We start from the raw sequence: 22,674 nt of genomic DNA, 5'->3' as shown, positions 1-22,674 counted from the left end.
TCGACCTAGTATTATGGTTTATGGTGGCAGTATCCAGGTAAGTTGATTTTTTTTTCTGCTTGCTACTGATAGTAGAAGTTATGTTGCAACTAGTTTCTTCTAGTTCATGAAAGTTGGTAAGGATATTGGTGATGAGATTATGTATTGGCATTTATATGTGGAGTAGTACGCTGTACGCATTTCTAAAAACTATTATTTCAGTAGTTTTCTCTGTTTTTTTCTGAATTATATAAAAGATTGCATTACCTATAGCAGTTATAGTGTATATATAAAACTTGCTTCAAAATAAAATTCCATTTGGAAGATGTTCTTTCGTGTGTTTTTGTTCAGCTTGATTTTGATTGGTGTATAGACATATCATCGGTATAGGAGGCTTAACTTCTAAAGACCATTGTGCACATCTCTGCTTTCCTGAATTCTACTAATTGAATTCTTTGGTTATAATTGTGCTCTGCATCTCAAAACTCTCATACATCTGGACATTCCAAATCAATTGAGATGACCTTCGCCTTCCAGTAATTGCTATTTTGAGTGGGAGTATATTGTCAAACCATTTAGGTGCTCATCAACTGTATGAAAGCACTAGAACTGATGTATGAGACACTAGAAGAAATTTTCACTGAATGTAATTTGTTAACATGATAACTAGGAGTTTTAGTCTTCCTTATGTTTCAGTCTGCAAGGCCAACTTGTTCACCTTGTGGAAAGGATGTGAAGGCGAAAACAACATGTCCAGTTACGTGCAGAACTTACCAGGTAAAACAGTTTTATCTGGAAATGTCCCCCATTTGTTGCATGCTGCTTCTTATGTAATGTTCATTCTCAGATGAAAGGATTTGCCCTTGATCAGTACTAATTGTTAAAGCATGATCTGAACTTGCGTAGTGTGTACAATGTAAAATGCCTAGCTCTAGACAAAGTTATTAGCAAAAGTCTAGTTCCACTGAGATTCAATTTAGTTAAAAATGTAAAATGGAATAAACATTGTCATAGAAGATATTGTGGAATTTCAGTGAAAATTGTATACACTAAATAATTTAGTTATTCTCTATTACTAATACATTAATCAATTTATCAGAAGGAATCATTCATGTAACTTGTTTTTTGACCTAAATTTCATTAATGATCTGCACATTTCAACGTGAAATTTTGACCCATCTTTGTGATCACAAAGCCCATAGTTAAGAAAATAGAAATCCAACTCCAACTTTTTTTTGTCTGTACTGGTTCTGCACAGTACCAGCTAAGTGGTTAGTTTTCCCATAAATCAATCAGAAAAGGAAGCTTTGATATAAATGATTTCTACCTTGTGTAGTTGCACGTCTAGTACCCACCTATGACCTATATTATATCACAATGCTTCCTCTGATATTCATGATCTTAAACTTAAGTTTTGACGAAGAGGGACAGTGCCACCAGTCAGCTCTTTTTAATGAGAATACATTAGCTTCAATCACTGTACATTTGTACTTTAGCAAGCTGTGAAGGTGAATAGATTCTCTATAGGTTTATATTTGTACGTTGTATTTACATCTCCTTTGATCAGTGTAGTTTAGCATACAGTATTTATGTCCTTCAATTTGGTGCATTGTTAAATTTAAGTTTGATAGCTATATATCTCACGCTTTGGTTCAGCACTCTGTCCTTCATAGAAGGTTACAGTTAATGCAGTAATATCCATTTCAGTGGTGAAGTGCCTATTTGAAACAGAAACTAACATTTTGGTTAATCAAGGTGGACAGGAGCAAAACTAGCGCAGCTACTCCAAGAGGCTGCATTGGTGGCAGTTCGGAGAGGGCATGGTTCTATCCTTCAGTCAGACGTAGATGATGTTGTTGACCGCTTAACTGTGGGCCCAAAGCGTGTAGGGATTGAGTTGGGTCATCAAGGGCAGTGTCGTAGGGCAACTACTGAGGTTGGAACTGCAATGACATCTTATTTACGTACTGAAGTGCTATGAGGACGGCTAAGGTGGAATCCTCTTGACGCATCTCAATCATTCCTCGTGGCCAGGTTCTAACACATTGTTTAATTGAAATTCCATCATTCTTTTATTTTTTGTTCATAATGGAGGCTGTCTTACCTCCATCTGGACCCAACTTATTCATACAATGGTGAGTTCTGTACTTCTGTATAATGGTAATAGCTTATGCCAATATAATACAGTACATCTGGATCCATTAGCCATTTATTTAAGATAATTAGTCAATAATTCACTACAAATAGTACAAAATGTTAAGCTAATTAATTCATCGACTTGTAATGCGTGATGTATTTCAAGTAGGTCTAACCATTCAGTTACTCTCTCTAACAAAAATGTTTGTTAACTGATGCATGCAGAGTCTCTAAAACTGTATTTCATCGTCTTGACGGCGAGTCTTATATATTTGAGCGTCGACCTCAGTTGTTGCACCGGCTTCAGGTATAGTCACTTATTCTACTATTTCTGTGAGATTGGTCTTCTCTTCCGTCGCGTTTGATAATGATCATCAGTATGTATTCCCATCATCCCATGTATTAGGTGTTACTTGGCGGTAGGGCTGCTGAAGAGGTTATTTATGGACGAGACACATCTAGAGCATCTGTTAGCTACCTTGCAGATCGTCCTGGCTTGCTAAATAAAATTTTGACAATGTGGGGTTTCTTCTTTGGTACCTTGACTAAGAATCACGGTAACTTTTGGATATTTCATACTTACTGTTTCATTCTTTTCTTCCATCAGATGGAATATGGAGAAATCAATGACCATACATGGAAAGCCACCTCCTTGGAGGAAAGGGGTTAGCTTTGTGGAACCAAGGCTGGACTTTGAAGGATCACTTTATGATGACTATGATCTTATGGAACCCCCGATCAACTTTAATTTGGATGATGATCATGCTCAGAGAACTGAAGAGCTAATCCGTGACATGTACAAAAGAACAATTTCTTTGCAGTGGAGACATCATGCAGCTCTTCTCAAAACAATTAAGGTGTGTACCCGTGATCTTTTCATGTTCATACTCAACGAAGGAACTCTAGGTTTGAGGATGATAAAGCATCTTAAATATGTGGGTGAGTATGGTGTATATTTGAAGTAATCATATGCAAGGATGATAAAATTATGTATTATACAAGATTTTAATCGTCATTTTAGCCTGCATCTTCATCAACAACTTCATCATTTCAGTCATCATAGCTATTGTCACCACCGCTTGGTACAATGTTCTGTAAGGAAAGTAGGAAACCATAGGCCATACTGGCTGCTGCAATCGAACGAAAGTTCATCATCCAATTCCTTGGAATCTCCTTTTCTCCCCTCAAATAATTGAACTAATAATAACAAAAGTAAAATATCTTGTTATTGTTTTAACCTTGATGTTGTATAGTCTGTAAGTTGTATGTTGTTGTGAGACTGGAATGTTTGTGCCGACTGTAGCCAACACCAAAAATAAAAAAGTATAGTAGGTATATTTAGTATGTGGTACACATTAAAAATTAAACAAATATTCCGAAAGTAATAAAATTCTTAAGTTGAGGCCATTTGTGCTAGTCGTAGTAACTAGACAAACTAGCTGAGCTAGGAAAGTAAAGAAAGATGAAGTCTGGGTCAAATACTTTTGATTGCATGATATGGGTGTAGCTAGCCATATAAGTGTTAATTCCCTCCATTCTTGAATGGGCTTGGTCTATATCTTTTAAAGTTCCAATTTATCTTTTGCGCCTAGACAAGACCTGAAGCGTCGATCAATTATATTATTATAAGGTCAGTTCATTACAAATTTTTTCTTCCTTGTTTGTTGTCGTTATTATACACTTGATTGATTGGTAGTACTGCTGATAAGAACCTCAAGATGGTTTGGGAATGTATAGTAGGTGATGAGTTTGAGAAAATTGGTGTCTACGGCATGGGTGGCGTGGGAAAAACCACCATTATGAAGACAATCAGTAACCAGCTCGTGCAAGAACGTATTCGTTTTGAAAATGTTTTGTGGGTCACTATATCCAAAGCTGTTGATGCTCAAACACTTCAAAAGCAAATTGCGAAAGTACTCGGTTTGGATCTTTCTGACGAACAAGATGAAGATAGTAGATCGTCATCATTGCTCAGAGCATTGCATAGAAAGGGAAAGTTTGTGCTTATCCTAGATGACATATGGAAGCCATTTAATCTACATGAGCTAGGAGTTCCCGAACCCACAAAAGACAATGGGTGCAAGATAATATTGACTACCGTGTCGAGGGGAAGTGTCTTGACGGAATGTTGTGCCGAAATATGTCAAAGTTAAACCGCTTTCTAAGGATCGAAGCATGGGACCTGTTCTTGGTAAATGTCCATGAGGAGCTTGTTCCCAAAGTGAAAGAGATTGCAAAAGAAGTTGTTGCGAGTGTTGTGGTTTGCCCTGCAATCATCACAATCAGGCGAAGCTATGAGAAGCAAAGATGTTGGTGAGTGGCGAGTTGCATTATCAGATCTGAAGAAGTCTACAAGTTTGAACATGGACATGGAGGAACAAGTGATTCAAATAATCAAGTTCGATTCACGATCGATTGAGGGAGAAGAATCATCAGAAGTGTTTCTTATATTGTGCACTGTATCCTGAAGATTTTGCAATCAACACTAGTGAGTTGATTGAGTATTGGGTTATGGAAGGGTTAGTGGAGGGATCGAGCAAAGAAGATGAAATGCTTCGTGGCCATGTTATACTGAATACACTAAAGCGTTGTTGCATGCTAGAAGAAGTTTCTTCTGAAGAAGATAGTGATTCTGAAGATGAGGATAGGGACCGTGTTAAAATGCATGATTTGATTAGGGATATGGCTCTTTACATCACGAAAACAAAACCTAAATTCATGGTCAGAACTGGGCTTTCATCAACAGAAATACCGCACGAAGATGATTGGTCTGAAGATCTTGAGAGGGTTTCATTTTTGCAAAGTCGTATAAAAGACATTTCAATTATTCCCAAATGCCCTAAACTCTTGACATTCATCCTTTCTCAAAGTTATTATGAGGGTCGTCAACTAAAACACGCAAAGTGGTTTCTTTATGCACATGAAAAGTCTCCGCGGTTCTCAATTTATCCCGGACTCATATTGAGTCGTTACCCGGTCGAGTCTCTGATGGTAAATCTTAAGTGGGTTACTCTTAGATTTTTGTGAGAAATTAGTTAGAGTGCCTTCTCTATCCAAGCTTAGGTCACTAAGAGTGTTGAAGCTCACAAGTTCGCCATAGAAGAACCTCCTCATGGGATGGAAATGTTGGTCAACCTCGAAGCCTTGATCTCGGTGACAATTATAATTTGAAAGAAATGATCCCCACGGGATTGATATTCAAGTTTTCTTTACTTCAAGAGTTAATATTGCAGGAACTCACCATGGATAATGTGTATGCACGAGAAAGAGGGGGAGATTTTGTGCAGGAACTCTCAAGCTTGATACAATTGGAAAATCTTCATATCCCATTTCACCAGTTGTCAGACTTCATTGCCTATGGTGAATTTGGAAAATTTGAAAGGTTAAAAAAGTACTTTATTGAGGCGGGAAGGGTATTCCAAAGGGTATTCCACCTTAAGTACGAGCACGAGAGAAGTCTACGTTTGTCCAACTCAAAGGGTATTCCTTGCAATGCCATCTCACTTCCGAAACGCATTCAATTTCTTCAAGTTGCAGAATTTAACCAAATCACAAGGTTATCAGAGTTGCCCTTAAATGATTCGCAGCAGGACCTAAGACAACTCTGATTTGGTTAATCTTCGTGGGTTACTCTTACTTTATTGTGGGAAATTAGTTAGAGTGCCTTCTCTATCCAAGCTTCGGTCACTGAGAGTATTGAAGCTCACAGATTCGGTCATAGAAGAACTGCCTCGAGGCATGGATATGTTGGTCAACCTCAGAAGCCTTGATCTCAGTGGCAATTATAAATTGAAAGAAATGACCCCCACGGGATTGATATCAAAGTTTTCTTTACTTCAAGAGTTAACATTGCGGTATATAAAACCGGATAATGTGTATGCGCGAGAAAGAGGGGGAGATATTTTGCAGGAACTCTCAAGCTTGACACAATTGGAAAATCTTGGTATTGCATTTCACCAGTTGTTGGACTTCATTGCCTATGGTGATAAATTTGGAAACTTTGAAAGGTTAAAAAAGTACTGTATTGGAATGGAAAGAATGGAGAGAAGACGTAGGCCCTGGGAGCCTGAGAGAAGTCTATGTTTGTCCAACTCAAAGGGTATTCCTTGCAATGCCATCTCACTTCCGAAACGCATTCAATTTCTTCAAGTTGGAGAATTTAACCAAATCACAAGGTTATCAGAGTTGCCCTTAAATGATTCGCAGCAGGACCTAAAAGAACTTCGTGATTTATTCATTCAATTCAATCCAATTCATAGTACCCAAGGCGAAGAGGGCATCTTCCTACAACGGATTGAGAGCATGCGTGTCGGGTTGTGTCGAGTCTAAGCAAGATATATGAGAAGGTCCCAAAGCGGAGCTTTTCCTTGTATGAAGAGGTTAGAGATTAGATTTTGTCGTAATATCAAAATTTTATTGTCGTCTAGGTTGCTTCAACAACTTCTTAACTTTGAAACAATCAGCGTGGGGTATTGTACGCGAAAATGGAGGAGCTAATTGTTGAAGACAGTGGTACTGGAATTGATTATACTGTCGCACTCCCAAGGTTGAAGACATTGTTCTTAGCCAGTCTACCAAACTGAAGAGCATTTGGAAGGGCGTGATGGTTTGTGACTCTCTTCAAACAGTTCAAGTACACTGTTGTCCTGAATTGAAAAGGCTCCCTCTGTTCAACCGAGAACATCAATCATCCCCACCTTCTCTCAAACAAATTAATGGAAGCAGAGAGGGTGGGATTCACTTTCAGTGGACTTATCCATGTCCTGAACATCTCTTTAAAAAGCATTAGGTTAGTTAAGGCTTTTATTCTTTTCCATTTTCCTTTTAAACTTGTTCATAATCTGATCTAATGAAATTTTCCCTACTATTATAAAATCAAGGTATGGAAGAATTAATAGGTCATGCTGATTTTGTTGTTCAATTGATCCACATATAAATTCGAACTTATATTGATTTTTAGTGGAGAATCTGAAATTCAGGTCTTGTTTTGGTTTCAATTGATTGAATTTTTTAATTTTATTGTTTTGTTTTTTTCCAGTTGAACTGATTTCTAGAATTTTTGACTGCAGGATACTTTGAAGATGAAAATCTTTGTTACTATTGATTGACTACTGCACCCATTCTTCGGTAATGTTAAGAAGAAGAAAAAAACAAATTAAGAATTTGTTTAGAATTAAGACAGCAAATGGTTGGTTCTTTAGAATTGCAGATTTGCAAATTATGATTTTCATTTATCTTGTAAAACCCACAAAAGTTAATTCCCGTTCTCTCTTTGCTACTTATGTTTCAAATAGCTATGTCTTTAACTTTTAGGGCTTGGCGTCTTGGAAGTGAACATCAGAAGGATTAAACTTGATGAAGATGAACGTCAGTATTGGTATGCTCTAATACCCTCATGTTTTTATGGGCTTCTTCTTTTCTTTTTGTAGTTTTTTGTTATTCCCAAATATTGTAGTTACTTGCATCTGAAATTGATTTTTATTTTTATCTCTGCTTTTGTTTTTCAATTTGTCATGATGTTCATAGTTTTTATCCCATGTTCTCATCATCAATATACCCAACATTCACTTTTACGAAGTGTAATTAAATAAAAATCGCTAGAGTACCTTGAAACCCAATTCGAGTTCAGTATTGAACATTGAAACCCAAGTGCACATCTTTTAGATTTAGATGGGAGAATGATATTTCCTAGTGATGGTAATAATTTTTTTAGTAGCATTGGCAACCTTGTGGCAGGAAGGTGCGGGAACGAACTGTAGATGAAATCATCTTTTTCTGCTTAATCACTGTGGTATCTTCCCCACAGTGAGAACTGTTCCGCGGTAGGTATGTGTCGTGGAAACCAATAAGCTACAAAGATTTGCTGCCGTGGGGAACTCCCTTCCCCTCATATATTCACGACTATATATTTCCGCGACATATATGTTCCTGTGGCAAGCAGTTGCCGTGAACACCAACAAAAACATAAGTCTTCGGCGGTGGTAGATGGTTCGATGATTGTAAAGAGGAGAGATACCGCGAGGAGTCGAGGAGAGCGTGAATACTTTGAAACGATTTAAATTCATTCGTGTTTTAAAAAACAAATTCAGTAGAAAACGATTTAATTGAAACAATGGGTGAGGGGTGCTTTGCGTTGTGATTTGAGAATAATGGAGGGGTGTATGTCAGGTCTATTGATTAATGGAGGAGTGCTTATACGGTATAAGTTATACCATAAAACTTGTTCATAATCTGATCTAATGAAAATTTCCCTACTATTATAAAATCAAGGTCCCGAAGAATTAATAGGTCATGCTGATGTTGTTGTTCAATTGATCACATATAAATTCTAACTTATATTGATTTTTAGTGGAGAATCAGAAATTCAGGTCTTGACAACATACACAAGCAATGCTTCACAACATTCCCGAAAAACATTTATCTTTTATTTGAGTGTGGTTCCAAACCATTTCTCTCTTAGGTGATCTGGTAATTCAGTAACTATGCTTATAGCTAAAATTCAAACACTAGTAGCCCGGTTTTGTATTCAACTATTGGATTATAAATGTTTTTATCAGTGTGACCATCAGCAGTCGTCTTCAGGCTCCTCACCCTTACCATAGTTTGATCTTGACCAGCACTATGCCCAATCTTTGGTGCTACCATTAGCATCACCATATCTGATTCTTCTTGTCTTGAAAGCTGTCTATCATTTTTTTAACATCCTCGTCATCATAGTGATCATGGACATGGTCTTCCTTAAGTTATCTTTTATACCCATCATACTTGTTCTCATTACTGTGAGTCTGTGATCATGGACGTTGTTATCTGCAAAACTGTCTCCAGAATTACCATCACCGTGGTCATCATTCTGACTCGTGGGTTATAATAGCTCCTTTCTTTCACCTTCTTCGCCATATCATAAAATGTTCTACTGCTATCTGCTGCCATTATATAGTCATTTTTTTTGTTAGCGAGAAAAAACTTAGAAGATGAAAGCATCTAAGAGATCTCGCCAATTGATTCTAAACTAGTGCAGCGCCTTCATTTTGGTTTACTCCGATACCATGATGGGGAAACTGACTACTATCTGTTTTACCTAGATGATTAAGTTTTGAGATGGATGCTGCTTTAATTATTTTGCATTGTTTCCCTGTTTCAGTTTGTTTACATTGTAATCTCACAATATGGATTGTATTTTACTTTATTATTTTTAGGTAAAAGAAATTTAAGATCTTATATATTTCTAGAATTGTGATTTTGATGAATCTCTGTGTATGTTGTGAAGCATTGCTTGTTTTTCAGGAATGTAATTTTCCCTAGCATATATCCTCACAAATTCTTAGCAGTTTTACACTGGCAGACAACGTAGTCTTGCTCTGTTGCTTCAGCCTGATCATAACGCCATTTTACTATAGATTATTGAGATGCTGCATGAGCACTATTTTCCTTAGCAATGCAATTAGCCACGATGAACAAGCCTTTTCTCCACTTATTCTCCTTGATCCCTTCTTTTGGCCTGATAGTTCGTTAGATGACCTCCCTCTGTCTTTGATATCTGTGATGCTGTTTCATTTAGACTGAGGGTGGGCCTTGGTGCCTTGCGCAACCGAATGGTACGTTGCTCCAGTGTGACCTGGGAAGCCATTTGTGCACTGGGCTGGCCCTTTGTTTCTTTCTGACACCTTCAATGCATGATTATTCTTGGATTGTTCCTCACATTAATCTGATAAGCGTACGTTTCCTATTTTTGGATTATCATTTCATGGCTCCATACAGATTGGAGTGTGAAAATTGCAAGGCTGATATGTGACTCTGCTAAATGGTTGGCGGTAGCATATTCGAACAAAAATTGGACTTAGTCACTAAGCCCATCAGCACAAGCACAAGCACAGTGCAGAACTGAATATACTCTTCATCCATCACCATCATGATGTGTGTGTTGGCAAGCATGCGCACATGTCCTAAAATATTACCTTTCTTACTTGAACAACCCACTTTAGACTCCACGAAAATTCGACTCCATCATCGTGAAAGAATCCCATTTTTACCTAATTAAATAGACAAAAGCAGGCATGATGAGGTTTATAAGTGGAAGGGTGAAGATCTAGTATCCGCCGTGTCCACTAATCTTTTCTATTTAAACTGTTGTGCTGTAAGCAAAAACGATATATTCAGAACGCAGAATTCCTTAATTCTACTGAGAACTTACTGGATAGACTGAACACGATATATAAAACAGTTCTGGTATTCCATATGATGGTCTTATTAACTTCTCTTCAAGACCAATTCGTACCAATAACGACATGCAAATATGCAATGCACCTGCTCAGCAATTGCAATATTGGTGACGTTTGTTGGTGAGCTCACCACATCCAACAAAAAGAGTCAAAATCGTGTTGTCCAAGTTTTCTTTGTGAAAGTTGTTCTGTAAATTCCACTAATGTTTGTATACATTGGCATGTGAATGAAGAGCCAAATGCCCAAATCTTAAGATACACTCTTTGGAACTGTACGGTCCCCGGTCCCCACTCTTAGTGGTGAAATGATGTTTTCATAATTATTAAGGAAGCAAGCATGGGGAGGTTCATATTAATATTAATATATGCTTTCTTTTTTCATTAGATGTCTTGTAAGCAAACATTTAAAACAGTTTCAGTCAATTACATCATACTGAAAACCTTGTATATAATGTGACATGAAGATCGATTAAGAAACTACAAACAAGAAGAATGGCAAGTAGAAGTACTTTGGTTTGCATTGTTCTCCTCTTTCTCTGCCTATCTGAGGCCTCTGCCTTCCTTGGACAGAAGCGGAAGCAGCATCCGCGTCAGCCATGTAAGAGGTTGGTGTTGTATTTCCATGACATAATTTACAATGGAAAAAATGCAGAAAATGCAACTTCAGCTATTATAGGTGCACCCAGTTGGGCAGACAAGATCATCTTAGCAGGACAAAAACATTTTGGTGATTTGGTTGTTTTCGACGACCCAATTACTCTAGACAACAATCTTCATGCTAGCCCAGTCGGTCGTGCACAGGGCTTCTACCTCTACGACAAGAAAGAAATTTTTACTGCTTGGATTGCTTTCTCTTTCGTTCTTGACAGTAAGGACTACAAGGGAACTATAAACTTTGCTGGAGCAGATCCTTTGATGAACAAAACAAGGGACATTTCTGTTATTGGTGGCACAGGCGACTTCTTTATGAGTAGGGGAATAGCAACTTTGATGACTGATGCATTTGAAGGAGAGGTTTATTTTAGACTTCAAGTCGATATTAAGCTGTATGAATGTTGGTAAATAGATAAAACTCGATCATGAACTGGTTTATCAAAGACTAGTTTTTTTCCTTAAATTTTGTTGTCGCGTTTTTCTTTCAGTTTTGCGTGCAAGGTGGTATGTAACTAATGTAAGGTCTGTATGCAGTAGTATTTATGGTATTGCGAGTTTCTGATGCTTTGGATGTCTACTTTGCTATTCTACATGTTGAGAATGCAACATATTAAAAGCGATAAAATAAGTGCTAGTACTCTGGTTGTGTGTATTGCTTAAATCTATTTTCATTATTTTCTTTTTTCGTTCTTACATACGCACACCTTCATATTCACAATGACGATACTTTTTTCAATCTTAACCAGAATCACTTTTCAATTCACAGTTTCACACCTATAAGTCAACAATGCTACACTGTGTTGCAACATAAACCTATGCATTTCCAATGCCGATCGAACTTTTCTCCAGTGATTAATTTGGGCTTAGTAAAAACGAAAAATCCAGAGCACTATATACATTAAGCAGTTCATCCGACCATTCTTTGTTCCACCATAACTAGAAAGTGTGATCATTTTTATTCCTTCAGCATTGCATTACAGTATTCTCTATTTCATATTTTTCTTCCATTTGAATTAACTACTCAAAAATATTTGCTACTAATCATTACATCCAAACCTTAAAAAAAATGTGTACAATCATAAACCTTAAGTGCGTGGGTGCCAAGCATAGTCACAAATTCGGAATTTGACATCAATTTGGCAGAGTACAAAAATTCGTTAAAAAAATCGGAAAAAACCAGAAAAACCATAAATAATTAAAACATAAAATAGTATGCAGAGCGTGATTATGTATTATGTCAAAGTTACTTCGAGCATATATCAAACTAGAATTTAACCCGTGGCTACGCCACTCGAGTCATTATGAAATGAACACACGTAAATGTAGTATTTTACAATCTACACTAACTTTTACAACAGAGTTACCCATGTTTTCTGACATTTAAATTGAACGCGGTCGTGTCATTATGATACCCTCGAGTCCTTAACTAATCCGTGGTGTAACTCGAGTCACTATGGGTAACTTTAATGATATAAAGGTAAAATTCATAAGAGTTTTCATTTTTTTTTTTATTATTATTATTTTGACATTTAGACAAAACTTGGAAAAATAGAGTTAACATTTTGATTAAAACATGAGCACCATAGCACCACATCTGACAAATTTATTTTCCCATATACAATATAAACATTGTACCTTCGACACATACAACACCTTTAGAAAATGTAAGAGCTAAATATTTGGGAAAGAAAATAAAAGAAAAAAATTACATTCAACAGGAGCATCTTCTATGGTTCATAATATCTATTATAACAAAATTAAATATAATTATTGTCTCAATATATGACCCAAAAATCAGGTTATCATCGTTGGCAGAATTGGCAAGATGTGTGCATTGACATAAAATCTGTCACTCAAGTGCCTATAACAAAAAGAACTATTTATTAGAAATCAATTATACAACACTCAAAACCTCCAAACTATATAAGAAGGAACCCTTTTCTTAATTACTTCAACAATTGGTTTATTGATGATTTTTGGTATACATAAACCAAACTTCTTTCCAGTAGAAATCTAGTAACAAAGTGTAATGTGGATAAACTAAACCAAAGTAAATTGTCTAAGTAGAAAACTATGACAACACAAATATTGGAACCACAAAGTACCGAATAGAGAAAGACTTGGTACTTTTTAGAATTTCATAAAACCGTGAGGCAGAGCCAACCAATACACACAACCTTTCTTTCATCTCAAGCACCAATGAACTCTTAAAGCTCTTACTCTTACTACTTCATCCACTCTCTACCACCACAATACACTTGGTAACAATCTACATTTATCTAAGGAGCCAATCATTTACTTCAAGCTCGTATATTTCACTGGCCTCAATGGGCAAGAAAGGAAGTGACGTAATAATAAACAGGACATGCTTATAAATAGTAGTAAAGACAGTAACACTTCATAAAGTAGAATACACAATACAAATCAATATCTCGAATTGACAATTGGTCCAGACCATAGTCATCATTGAAGTTAATGCTTTTACGGATGTCATCTATATTCATCATATATATACCAAAAAAATTATTGAGTCATGCATTAACTCAACATCAAGAAAAAAATAATAATAAGCAACAACTCACAATACTTAGGGCTAACTTCATGAGAAATGGAGATTTATAATACCTTTCAATTTAACCACCTTTATTTCCTTGGTCTATTAACAATGCCAATGGGAAAGAAAGCTTCGTTAAGTGGAAAAAAATAATTTTAGCAAGCAAGTGTGGGACTCATGTCTTGGCTCTCATGTTATTAGTTTGGCTGTCAAGCTTGGTGTTTGTATGTTTTTAAGAAATTTCACTTTATGGTGGTTGAAACCCTCTTACTGCACATTCATTAGATGACTTGCACATATTTGAGCTTTACAAAACATTGCATGTGCAAAAAATTGCAATCGGAGACAAATATTACCTGGGTGGTTTTATGACACCATTGGAATAAATAAATAAACAAAAACAAAATGAAATAGTTTACCTGCTTGGAGTTAAATGGTTTGGGCTGACAAATGGTTAACCTGAAAAAACAATAAAGAAGAGTAAGGGGGTTTTTTCTTTGAAGTTTCAAAACTTTGAGGCATATAGTTGGGAGGTGGCTTGGTACTAATGGGAAGTGTCAACATGTCAGAATCCCATTTTTCGGTTCCAATTACATGCATTAAGGGAAAAATAGAGTTTATGACTATTTAGTACCATGTACTTTCATTGTTTTTTCTAAATGGTACATGTACTTTGTTTCTCGCCTATTAGTACCACGAACTCTTAATTTGGTGCAATTTAGTACCTTCGTCTATTTTCCATCTCATTCTGTCTAATTTGTCTAACGGAGACCTCACAAATAACTCAATTAGCCAAAAAAAAAAACTAAAAAAAAATCGAAAAAACACATAAAGTGGGCTGCAAAAGATCTATGTTATCTGATTGAAGACAATGGTACCAAAAAAGAAGAACACAATGGTGCTGAACTGGTTGAATCTTCCATAATAATCTAAGAGTCATTATATTCTAAAAACATCAAAATTTTAGAAGGAAAAAAACAGAATGAAAAGTTTAAATTGATTAGCAGCAGAACAATAATCATATTCTATTGAAATTCGCCCAAAGCTTTCACAGTTGCATTCATAATTATTCTCTTGCATCTCTTGATCGACAATCTCCCAGTTCTCTTGGGTTTCGCAATTAGTCTCAGTTTGATCATGAACATTATCTAGTCTCTCTTGCAACATGATGACTTTCTTGATAACCCTTTTCGACAATCTCGAACCCCAGAATCAACCCCACGTCATTTAAATCCGTGGAAGTTTAATATGGCCTTGGAATTTTAATAGAATACAAACTTCAATATGGAAGGAACTTGAGAGCAGGCAAGTCGAAAAGAAGAGGAGGATGCCATAGACTTCCATCTTTTGCACACTGAACACTAGGGCAGGGAATTGGGTCGGGTTTGACCTGAATCCGACCCAACCCGAATCTGAATAGTTCGGGTTCGGGTCGATTTTTTTATCCGTTCACTTATTCGTGTCGGATTCGGATTCGGTTCGGATATATTTTTTGGCTTTTTGAATTTTTACCCGAATTCGGATTCGGGTTCGGATATATTTTTTGGGCTATTTTTGAATTTTTAGTGTTATCCGATCGGGTAAGTCAGATTCGGTTCGGATTCGGATATTAAATTTCGGTTTTAATTGGGTTCAGGTTCGGGTTCGGATATTAAAGGTAACCTCCTCCCATTCATACTCACTTTAATCAATAAGATTTCTCTCTCATTCTCTCTATGATTCCATCTATTTAAGTTAGTGTGGTGTTCTCTTTAACTCTATTTAATTCTAACAAATAAAGAGATTTTTACCCTTTTTTTTTTGTTTATTCGTTTTGAAATTCGGCAATCTATAAATTTGGAGAATTTTTATGTTTTTTTGAAAAAAGCGGAGATTTTTGTGACTATGGTGCCAAGGCAAAGAGGATTATGGGCTTCGTGGGCCTGGCTACTTGGAGGCCCAGAAAGAGGAACAACGATCTAAACGACTGATCAGTTTCTATCTTCATAGTAACGTTATCTTTTTAAAGCGGGAACTTTTCTGAATGTGAGGTGCACAACAAGAACACATAACAACGCATAGACTCAGACAGATTTTGAGAGTTGAGAAACATGACAACTCTAACGCTCTCTGAGAGTGTCTTTACTGCAAAGTTTCATTCGTTTCGTAAAATTCTTTAAAATCTTTCAACTCTTCTTCTTATATATGTTTAACTTCTCACTCATTGAACCAGAACCAGAAACACAAACATGTGAATACAACGTTGAGTTCCGCTTATTCAAGGTCTCTGCTTTTCTCATTTGTGGTCTTTTCTGAAAATTTTGTAAATATGAAAATAATGATTGATAAACTGTTGAGCAGGCATTCAAGGCAATATTTTCAAGATTCAAATGTAGATGAAGAGTGGAATGGGTTATCTCCTCAAGCATCAACCACAAATGCGCATGATGTTGTAAGGCTTTTCTATCGTAAATCTTTGTGCTATTAAGTTATCAAACATTGTTAGGAATAATAGTCCCACATTGCTTGGATACTTGGGAATGTGCTAGTAGATAAGCTCTTGGGGCGCTCTCAGCCGGTTTTCCAAGTGAGTTCTACCTATGGGTTTATTGACACATTTAAGAAAAATGGACAAATATTTTTCCACTGTACAAACTTTCAATACTATGACAAATTGACCTAATGTTTTAATGGAGCATTTTTTCTCATTGACTTTGATTCAATTTTTTTCTCCCTCTACATTAATAGCCAGAGCTCAGTCTTTTTGATGGTGAGCGTTACCAAACCACTTTGGGAGCTACCTATGGTCTGAATAGTTCCAGTGATGTGGAAAAAAGTCATGAACAGCTCACCCCAAGCACTGCTTTCTGTCTTCAAGATGCTGTGACCTCTTTGATGTCATCACATACTCTGCTGAAGTTTCCAATGCTCATTGGCCTGTTCACACTTCTAGACTCTCACCAGGCAATGGCGGGGTTAGAGTTTACTTCGGGGTTGCCTTCCCTTCCTTACTTCGGGGATCTCGGGGATATTAGCACAGGTTTTGCTTCAGTTAGGAAAACCTCCCTGTAACTTATTAGCGCTTGTAGTGTAGTTGATGTAAGTAAAGTCTGAATCATTCTATATAGCTTTAAACTTGATATTGCATGTAGTGTTTTTAAACTTGGTGTTGCATGTCGTGTTTAAACTTGATTGTGCTTTGTTTTAGTTCCTACCATGTATTTTCTGGTGATGAGATATCTAGCCTTGTTACTTGATTTGTTTTTGTACTATGTTTCTTAAATAGCACAAGTTATAAATGGACTGTGACAGAAAATACGGAAATCTACTTAGCTTTTGTTTTTGGCAGGGTAATTTTGTTTGTCCTCTTCTTTTTATCGATTTAACCTTTTATACCTTAGGCTGCCCTATACCTACCTGGATATAACAAGATTCCATAACATAGCTTGGGAAGATGAACTTAATTCCCTCAATTGTTCGGGCTTTAATGATAGAGTGATTTATTTGTTAAAGTTTCTTGGTTATCCTTTTGAAAAGCATGTATACTGGGAAAGTGGTTCGGGAGTTTAAAGGGTGGTATGTGTATATTAGTTCTTTAGGGAGTGTTTTGCATAGACTGCCTGATAAGTTCCAGAAAGAAGGAATAAAAAACATAAGAGCTTGATGTGTTGCACCTAGATTGCTATTACCGTTTAGATTATTCACTGAATTCAGACTAACGACACCATTGGGATTTATTGCAGGCTTTCTTGCTGATATTTTTTTCTGAACTAGGGGACAAGACCTTTTTTATTGCGGTAAGGACACAGCTATTGATAGTTGATAAGGCATAGACAATTTTTAAGTTAAATGTGCGCTTTCACAGGACCATAACCTATTATTACCTATCACCGTGTATATTTCTGCATGCATTTATAGCAAGGTGAGATTTTGTAAGTATTTGTACAATACAAGCTATACTACTTTCAACTTTATTGTGACAACTTCTTTCCAAGGATAGGCACTAGCAACGGGACATAGCAGGCTATGAGGACTAACATTTTAACTAGAATCTTCCTCTGTGACTTGTTTTTCTCAGCTTTGGGCATTCTCTTCAAGCTTCTACTTTAACTGTTTTTTATTTTATTTTTTCTTTCCAACCTTAACTAGTAGCTCAGTACTTATGGAAACTGTTATGACTTTGGTAGTGTGTGGAGGGATGGAGAGTCTCATGTCCTTCAAGAACAGAGATCTCACCACATCCCGGTCTTCTAGAAAGCTTGATCTTAACTCTTAAGGGATTATTTTGAGAAAATGGTTCCCTAGCTTTCTCATATTAACTGTAGAACATGAACGTTTGAAAACCCAGTATGGAACTGGAATTTCGACAATGAAATGGAAAATTCCTAACATAAAATTTTCAATGCAAAACAAATAATTTCCTAAAAGTTAAATTTTTAACCTTCATGTTACTTCGATATGTCCATGTTTAGGATTTTGCAGAAGAAGAGTTGTGTCCATTTTTATTTCTTTTTGTACATATTTCCAGGCATCTTACATGGTTAGCAAATCATAAAATCAGGTTTTCATCTGACTAATATACCTGGTGGCTTGTGCAGGCTCTTCTAGCAGCTAGGAACTCTGGGACAGTTATTTTCATTGGGACTTTTAGTGCACTTGCGTAAGTTTTTCTGTGCCATATTCAAATGGTGATATCCTTAGAACTATCTGTTGATGCAATGGTTATAGGCGTTGACATTTGTTATTCTCTTTGTAACATAGTTTCATGACATTTGTGAGTACTACCTGGATCTTCTACAAAGCTCTTTTCGTAAGGGTCGCCTTTGTTTTGTGTATTTTGTGTGCAGAGCAATGACTATTATCTCTGTGGTCCTGGGGCGTACTTTTCATTATGTTGACGATATCCTTCCATTCAGGTACGTGCCTTGGGGTCTTCATTTATCTTGTATAGGACGGTCAAAAGAATCTACCATTTTATGCAGTGTGCACTGTCAAAATTCTTGAGACACGTCATCTAATTCATTTACTTTTCTGCTTACAAAGAAATATGCTTAATACTATATGAAGATCAGAGATTAGATATTTAGTTGGATGACAACCAATCTTGTCAATCATTGGTGATGGAAGTGATATGAATCTGTTCATAACTATCAATCTTGCGTTGTTGTCGCCAAAAGGAATGCACCGAGCAAAACAAAAGACTGTAAGTCTTGCCACAACTTGTAACGGTATTACCATAAGAGCTGTCTTATCAACAATGGTGATGATCAACCATGTTATCAATCCCGTCAACCAATTTGTAAGGGTATTCTGTTGAATGACAGTTCTTAACTTCTTATGGTGTACAGTAGGCTTCTTTAGTTTACTCTTTGGTATATGAATATCGAAATGACCTTCTTACATTCTGTTGTGCATATCTGCTCATTGCTAATCACACAAAGTTCTACAACGATCTTTGATTTTGCAGATTTGGTGAATCAGATTTGCCCGTTGATGATATTGCAGCAGTTTGTCTTTTGGTATATTTTTTTCATCCACTTAATTGTATTCTATGAAAGAACTAGTTGAGCTTGTAGAGGCATAAAATGAGACACGTCGCACAACCATTCTAGAAGCACCTAATGTTATCTTATACAAGCATTTTCTAATTTCTGTAATTACAGATTTATTTTGGAGTTTCCACTTTGATTGAAGCTGCCTCAGGTGATGGTCTGAAAGCAGAAGAAGAACAAAAGGAGGTAAATAAACATAAATTTTAAGCGTGAACTTATTGAACAAATATTAGTTAGCTAATTTCTGTCAGAATTGTCTTGAATTTACTTTGAAGTGACTTGATTTTTCCTTTTTAGCGGGACTTTCCTTATTTGTATTTTTAGTAGAATATTCTTAGCCTTAAACAAACATTTCTTAGTTTTGGTATTATATTTCTGTTATGGAAGCATGAGACAAGGCATTTCACTAGCCAAATAGACGGCATTGTTACAATAGTGTAGTTATATTTCTGTTATGCCTTGGAATATAGTGTAGTTACAATAGACGGCATGAGCCTTTTGAGCATTCTTTGAAAATAGATAGATTGCCCAGTAATTCAAATTCACTGATACACAAGGCGGTGGGATTAAAGAAAAATGAAACCACCCACTAGTTATATAGTGCAACATTCCAAATCCTTGCGTTTGAATCTTGGAGTAAAACAACCACAAAGACATCATACTTGTACAATAAAGAGATCAAAGGACTATTGTAGGATTTTTAGCATAGACAGAGAGAGCACATGCCTATAGAAACATTTTGTTGATATCTTTCTTCTTTTTTTGATAATATATTCTTTTTGCTTCAATTTCTTTAAAAGGTATGCCTCTCTGTGTTACAACATCTTATTGTTTTACTGCTCAACAATACACTACTGTTGAGAAAACAATACGTACTTGGCACGTCTTTGTTTTTTTCTCTATGGTTTTTCCTTTTCTAATGCCACTGCCATAACACCAAGATGTCAACTATTGCAAGCCTAATATCAACTGTGCCAGTGGTTACTATTTTGTCATTCTTTAAGTTTATAAGTAGTAGAATTGACTTGTGTTTTCTCATTTATGTGTCCTTTTGTTTTCTGGCTAAAAATGTATTCATATTTCAACCAGGCAGAATTAGCAGTTTCTGAGTTTTCAGGAAACGGTGCTGGTTTACTTGCTGCTGCTAACACTGTGTTTAGCACTTTTCTTGTGGTTTTGTTGCTGAATGGGGTGATAAATCTTTCTTCTCCACAATAGGTGAGTGCAAATACGTTAATATGCTCAATGGATGATACTTGGTTAGACAAGAAGAAAAGTAAACTCAGCCATTTGAGATCCCACCATGGGGAGCTAGCCTCATCATCTGCCTAGATAATTAATTCACGAGAATTTACTCACTTCTGTCAACATTTATATTCACCGCGCAGATGATTAGAATCTGATATTCTCTGGTCTAGAGATTTTCAAGTTGGGATCCCTATAATGGCGGACTGCAATTCATTCATTGCATTTTGGAATGTGCCATAACTTCCCATCTTGACCCTAATATTCCGATCCTTTCCTTCCAACTCTTATACATTGAATGCTCTCTTTTGCAGCACTTGCTGCAGCTTCTTCACCTCTTGGAGTAATTGGAGGTGCACTGGCTGGTCATGCTGCTGCAACATTGGTAACCCAGAAACCTTTATTTTTACCTTTAGATTGAGCAACTACATTTGTTTTCCTTGCACATCAGTCAATGGTTTACTTTCTGCAGATTGCAGTTTTGGGTGGTTCTCTGTTAGGCACATTCTTGTCAGAAAAGGTGAGCTCTGACGTGATTCAAGCAGATCATTCAAATGAGCCGTATTTTTTTGCCACTACCTTGTTTCCGCTTTCCTTCTTTCATTTTGATTTTGGTACAAACTTAATCAAGATCACTGGAATGCCGACTGAGAAACTTACTATGCCTCTTTTGTGCATTTTGCACTGATCAAAGGGATCTTGAACCCATCACCAACCAGTCAGTAGGTTCCACTGTATGATATCTAGTGATTTAAAAAACACATGCACTCAAATATTTCATACATTATAAGAGATGGAAACTGATGCTGATTAGCATTAATTAGAATGAGGAAACTTCTCTGAATGGGTGATTTCTTTGTTGCACTACTAAATTGTTTCTACTGAAACTTTTTCTTCCCTATGTAGGTTGTTGCGTATGTTGGAGGCACTCTTTTTCTCGTCTTTGCCGCAGTAACACTGATTGAGATAGTCACTTAAAAGCACTTGTCAAATTTTGATATATTATGACAAGCAGCGTAGCTTTAAATTTGTAAAATCATTAGGGCAAAATGTACATTCTTTATTGCATTATTTTGGTATTAAGAAAAAGCTAAGATTACCTCTTGTATTCAGTCTCATCTCATATTCTTGTTTTTCTTTTTAACAATGGTGATATCTCTTCTGATTCATATTGAATTATTGATTAGAATGTCTATAGCTGTCCATATGTCATTATAATGATTATATGATTGCTATTATTTTAAGACCTAAGATTGCAATTCTACGAGATAGAGCCCAAGGTGAGGAATCTAACCAATGGATTATCACAATCAGTGAGTATATGGTTATTCCCAATATCATTCAAAATCCCAAGGTATTGTATACATTATTCACCAGATTATTTTGGATTGCCCAAGTGCATTTTGCTTCAACGTATTAGACTCTAATTTCCTCATCTAGTAGAGGGAAAATCCTAATTGGCTCATCTAGTGGGGGGTAATACTAGTTAACCCTAATGTAATTGTCTAGAAAGTGAGTGAAACAAACTATTAAGTATGATGTTCTTCTTGTATTTTCGTTAAGTAGTATCAATGTGCTTTGTGCATGTAGCAACTAGACCTGATATATTTGACCTGTTTCTTAATTCTTAAACTTGGATTAAAAGTTTAAATTAAAACACTATTTTTTTTTCAATGTCACACTAGCAGAACCAGCTTCAGTATCAATATTTTATTCTTTTTGCGCTGTGTGCATGACTGCATGTAAGCAACTAGACCTGATATATTTGACAAGTTTCTTAATTCTTAAACTTGGATTAAAAATTGAGTTGCCTTAAAAGTTTAAAACACTAATTTTTTTTTCGATGTCATACTAGCAGAACATGCTTCAGTCTCAAAATACTAGGTAGATAGAGCAATCGGCTTCTAATCCACGCGGTCTCATTTGACCTTCTCCAAGCATACAAAAAGCAAGCAATCAACAAGCTAGTCGAAACGCTGCAAAGTTGTTTACGTGGAGCTTCCAAGATCATCAGTTAGCTATCTTTGTGAATGCAAAGTCGCAGCCAAAGATGTTTATGTGCCGTATGTGGAACCCACTTCTCCACTTTAGTCTCATACATTATTGTTTGTCCTTTTTTTCAACTTGTCTCTTCTTCTTTGACAAAGAAGATCAGCTAAGAGCCTAACTGCCTAATAAGTCCATAATTATAACAAGTCATTATAACTGATGATCAGTTAAAGATGATAGTTAATTATCATAAGGCTGGAAACAAAAAATCCCACTGTACGATGAAACCTCAATCGAGTAAGACTGAGAGTGAGTGTGCATGTGGGTAGTATGTAGCGTGAACGACAGGCACATGCGTGTTAAGAGA

At 36.3% G+C, this 22,674-nt stretch overlaps 3 protein-coding genes and 1 long non-coding RNA gene across 8 annotated transcripts; all 4 read left to right on the top strand.

The window, feature by feature from the left end:
- Positions 1-43: 43 nt before the first annotated feature.
- Positions 44-3,235, top strand: LOC147472842 (uncharacterized). Its single transcript, XR_015210661.1, has 5 exons — positions 44-756; positions 1,735-2,013; positions 2,341-2,422; positions 2,522-2,634; positions 2,723-3,235. It is a non-coding gene; the product is annotated as an uncharacterized LOC147472842 (long non-coding RNA).
- A 598-nt stretch (positions 3,236-3,833) lies between these two features.
- On the top strand, positions 3,834-5,723 carry LOC147472841 (disease resistance protein SUMM2-like). Its single transcript, XM_086588147.1, has 4 exons — positions 3,834-4,192; positions 4,282-4,424; positions 4,586-4,902; positions 5,349-5,723. Exons 1-4 carry the CDS (start codon positions 3,834-3,836, stop codon positions 5,721-5,723), a joined length of 1,194 nt encoding a protein of 397 aa, XP_086444273.1.
- A 719-nt stretch (positions 5,724-6,442) lies between these two features.
- On the top strand, positions 6,443-11,649 carry LOC147472840 (dirigent protein-like). 5 transcript variants are annotated; one of them, XR_015210666.1, is made up of 3 exons: positions 6,443-6,904; positions 7,185-7,492; positions 9,874-10,569. XR_015210666.1 is itself a non-coding variant. In XM_086588190.1 (3 exons), exon 3 carries the CDS (start codon positions 10,827-10,829, stop codon positions 11,394-11,396), a length of 570 nt encoding a protein of 189 aa, XP_086444316.1. In that variant the 5' UTR covers positions 6,478-6,904; positions 7,185-7,492; positions 10,799-10,826; the 3' UTR covers positions 11,397-11,649. The 5 variants fall into 5 exon arrangements, 3 of the variants coding, with proteins under 3 accessions (XP_086444316.1, XP_086444318.1, XP_086444317.1); XR_015210665.1 differs by lacking the exon at positions 9,874-10,569 and adding an exon at positions 7,832-9,335; XM_086588190.1 differs by lacking the exon at positions 9,874-10,569 and adding an exon at positions 10,799-11,649 and having other exon boundaries at positions 6,478-6,904.
- A 3,973-nt stretch (positions 11,650-15,622) lies between these two features.
- Positions 15,623-21,430, top strand: LOC147472839 (protein PAM71, chloroplastic). Its single transcript, XM_086588194.1, is given in 13 exon segments — positions 15,623-15,804; positions 15,883-15,973; positions 16,270-16,572; positions 17,265-17,318; positions 18,120-18,181; positions 18,369-18,437; positions 18,989-19,040; positions 19,185-19,259; positions 20,163-20,244; positions 20,247-20,291; positions 20,633-20,703; positions 20,791-20,838; positions 21,225-21,430. Coding segments are annotated over 11 exon segments (786 nt in total). The 5' UTR covers positions 15,623-15,804; positions 15,883-15,973; positions 16,270-16,416; the 3' UTR covers positions 21,297-21,430.
- The last annotated feature ends 1,244 nt before the right edge of the window (positions 21,431-22,674 follow it).

The sequence above is a fragment of the Coptis chinensis genome, unplaced genomic scaffold, assembly GCF_015680905.1.
Source record: "Coptis chinensis isolate HL-2020 unplaced genomic scaffold, ASM1568090v1 utg724_pilon_pilon, whole genome shotgun sequence".
In the NCBI taxonomy this organism is placed as follows: domain Eukaryota; kingdom Viridiplantae; phylum Streptophyta; class Magnoliopsida; order Ranunculales; family Ranunculaceae; genus Coptis; species Coptis chinensis.
This window is presented reverse-complemented; position numbering and strand designations above follow the sequence as displayed.

Bases quoted from the DNA above. Each gene is read 5' to 3' on its own strand.
- LOC147472840 (XM_086588190.1), top strand. From the start codon at position 10,827: ATGGCAAGTAGAAGTACTTTGGTTTGCATTGTTCTCCTCTTTCTCTGC.
- LOC147472841 (XM_086588147.1), top strand. From the start codon at position 3,834: ATGGTTTGGGAATGTATAGTAGGTGATGAGTTTGAGAAAATTGGTGTC. The intron at 4,425-4,585 runs GTTGGTGAGTGG...TGTATCCTGAAG, and splicing joins AAGCTATGAGAAGCAAAGAT to ATTTTGCAATCAACACTAGT. The intron at 4,903-5,348 runs GTTTCATTTTTG...TTAATATTGCAG, and splicing joins GGTCTGAAGATCTTGAGAGG to GAACTCACCATGGATAATGT.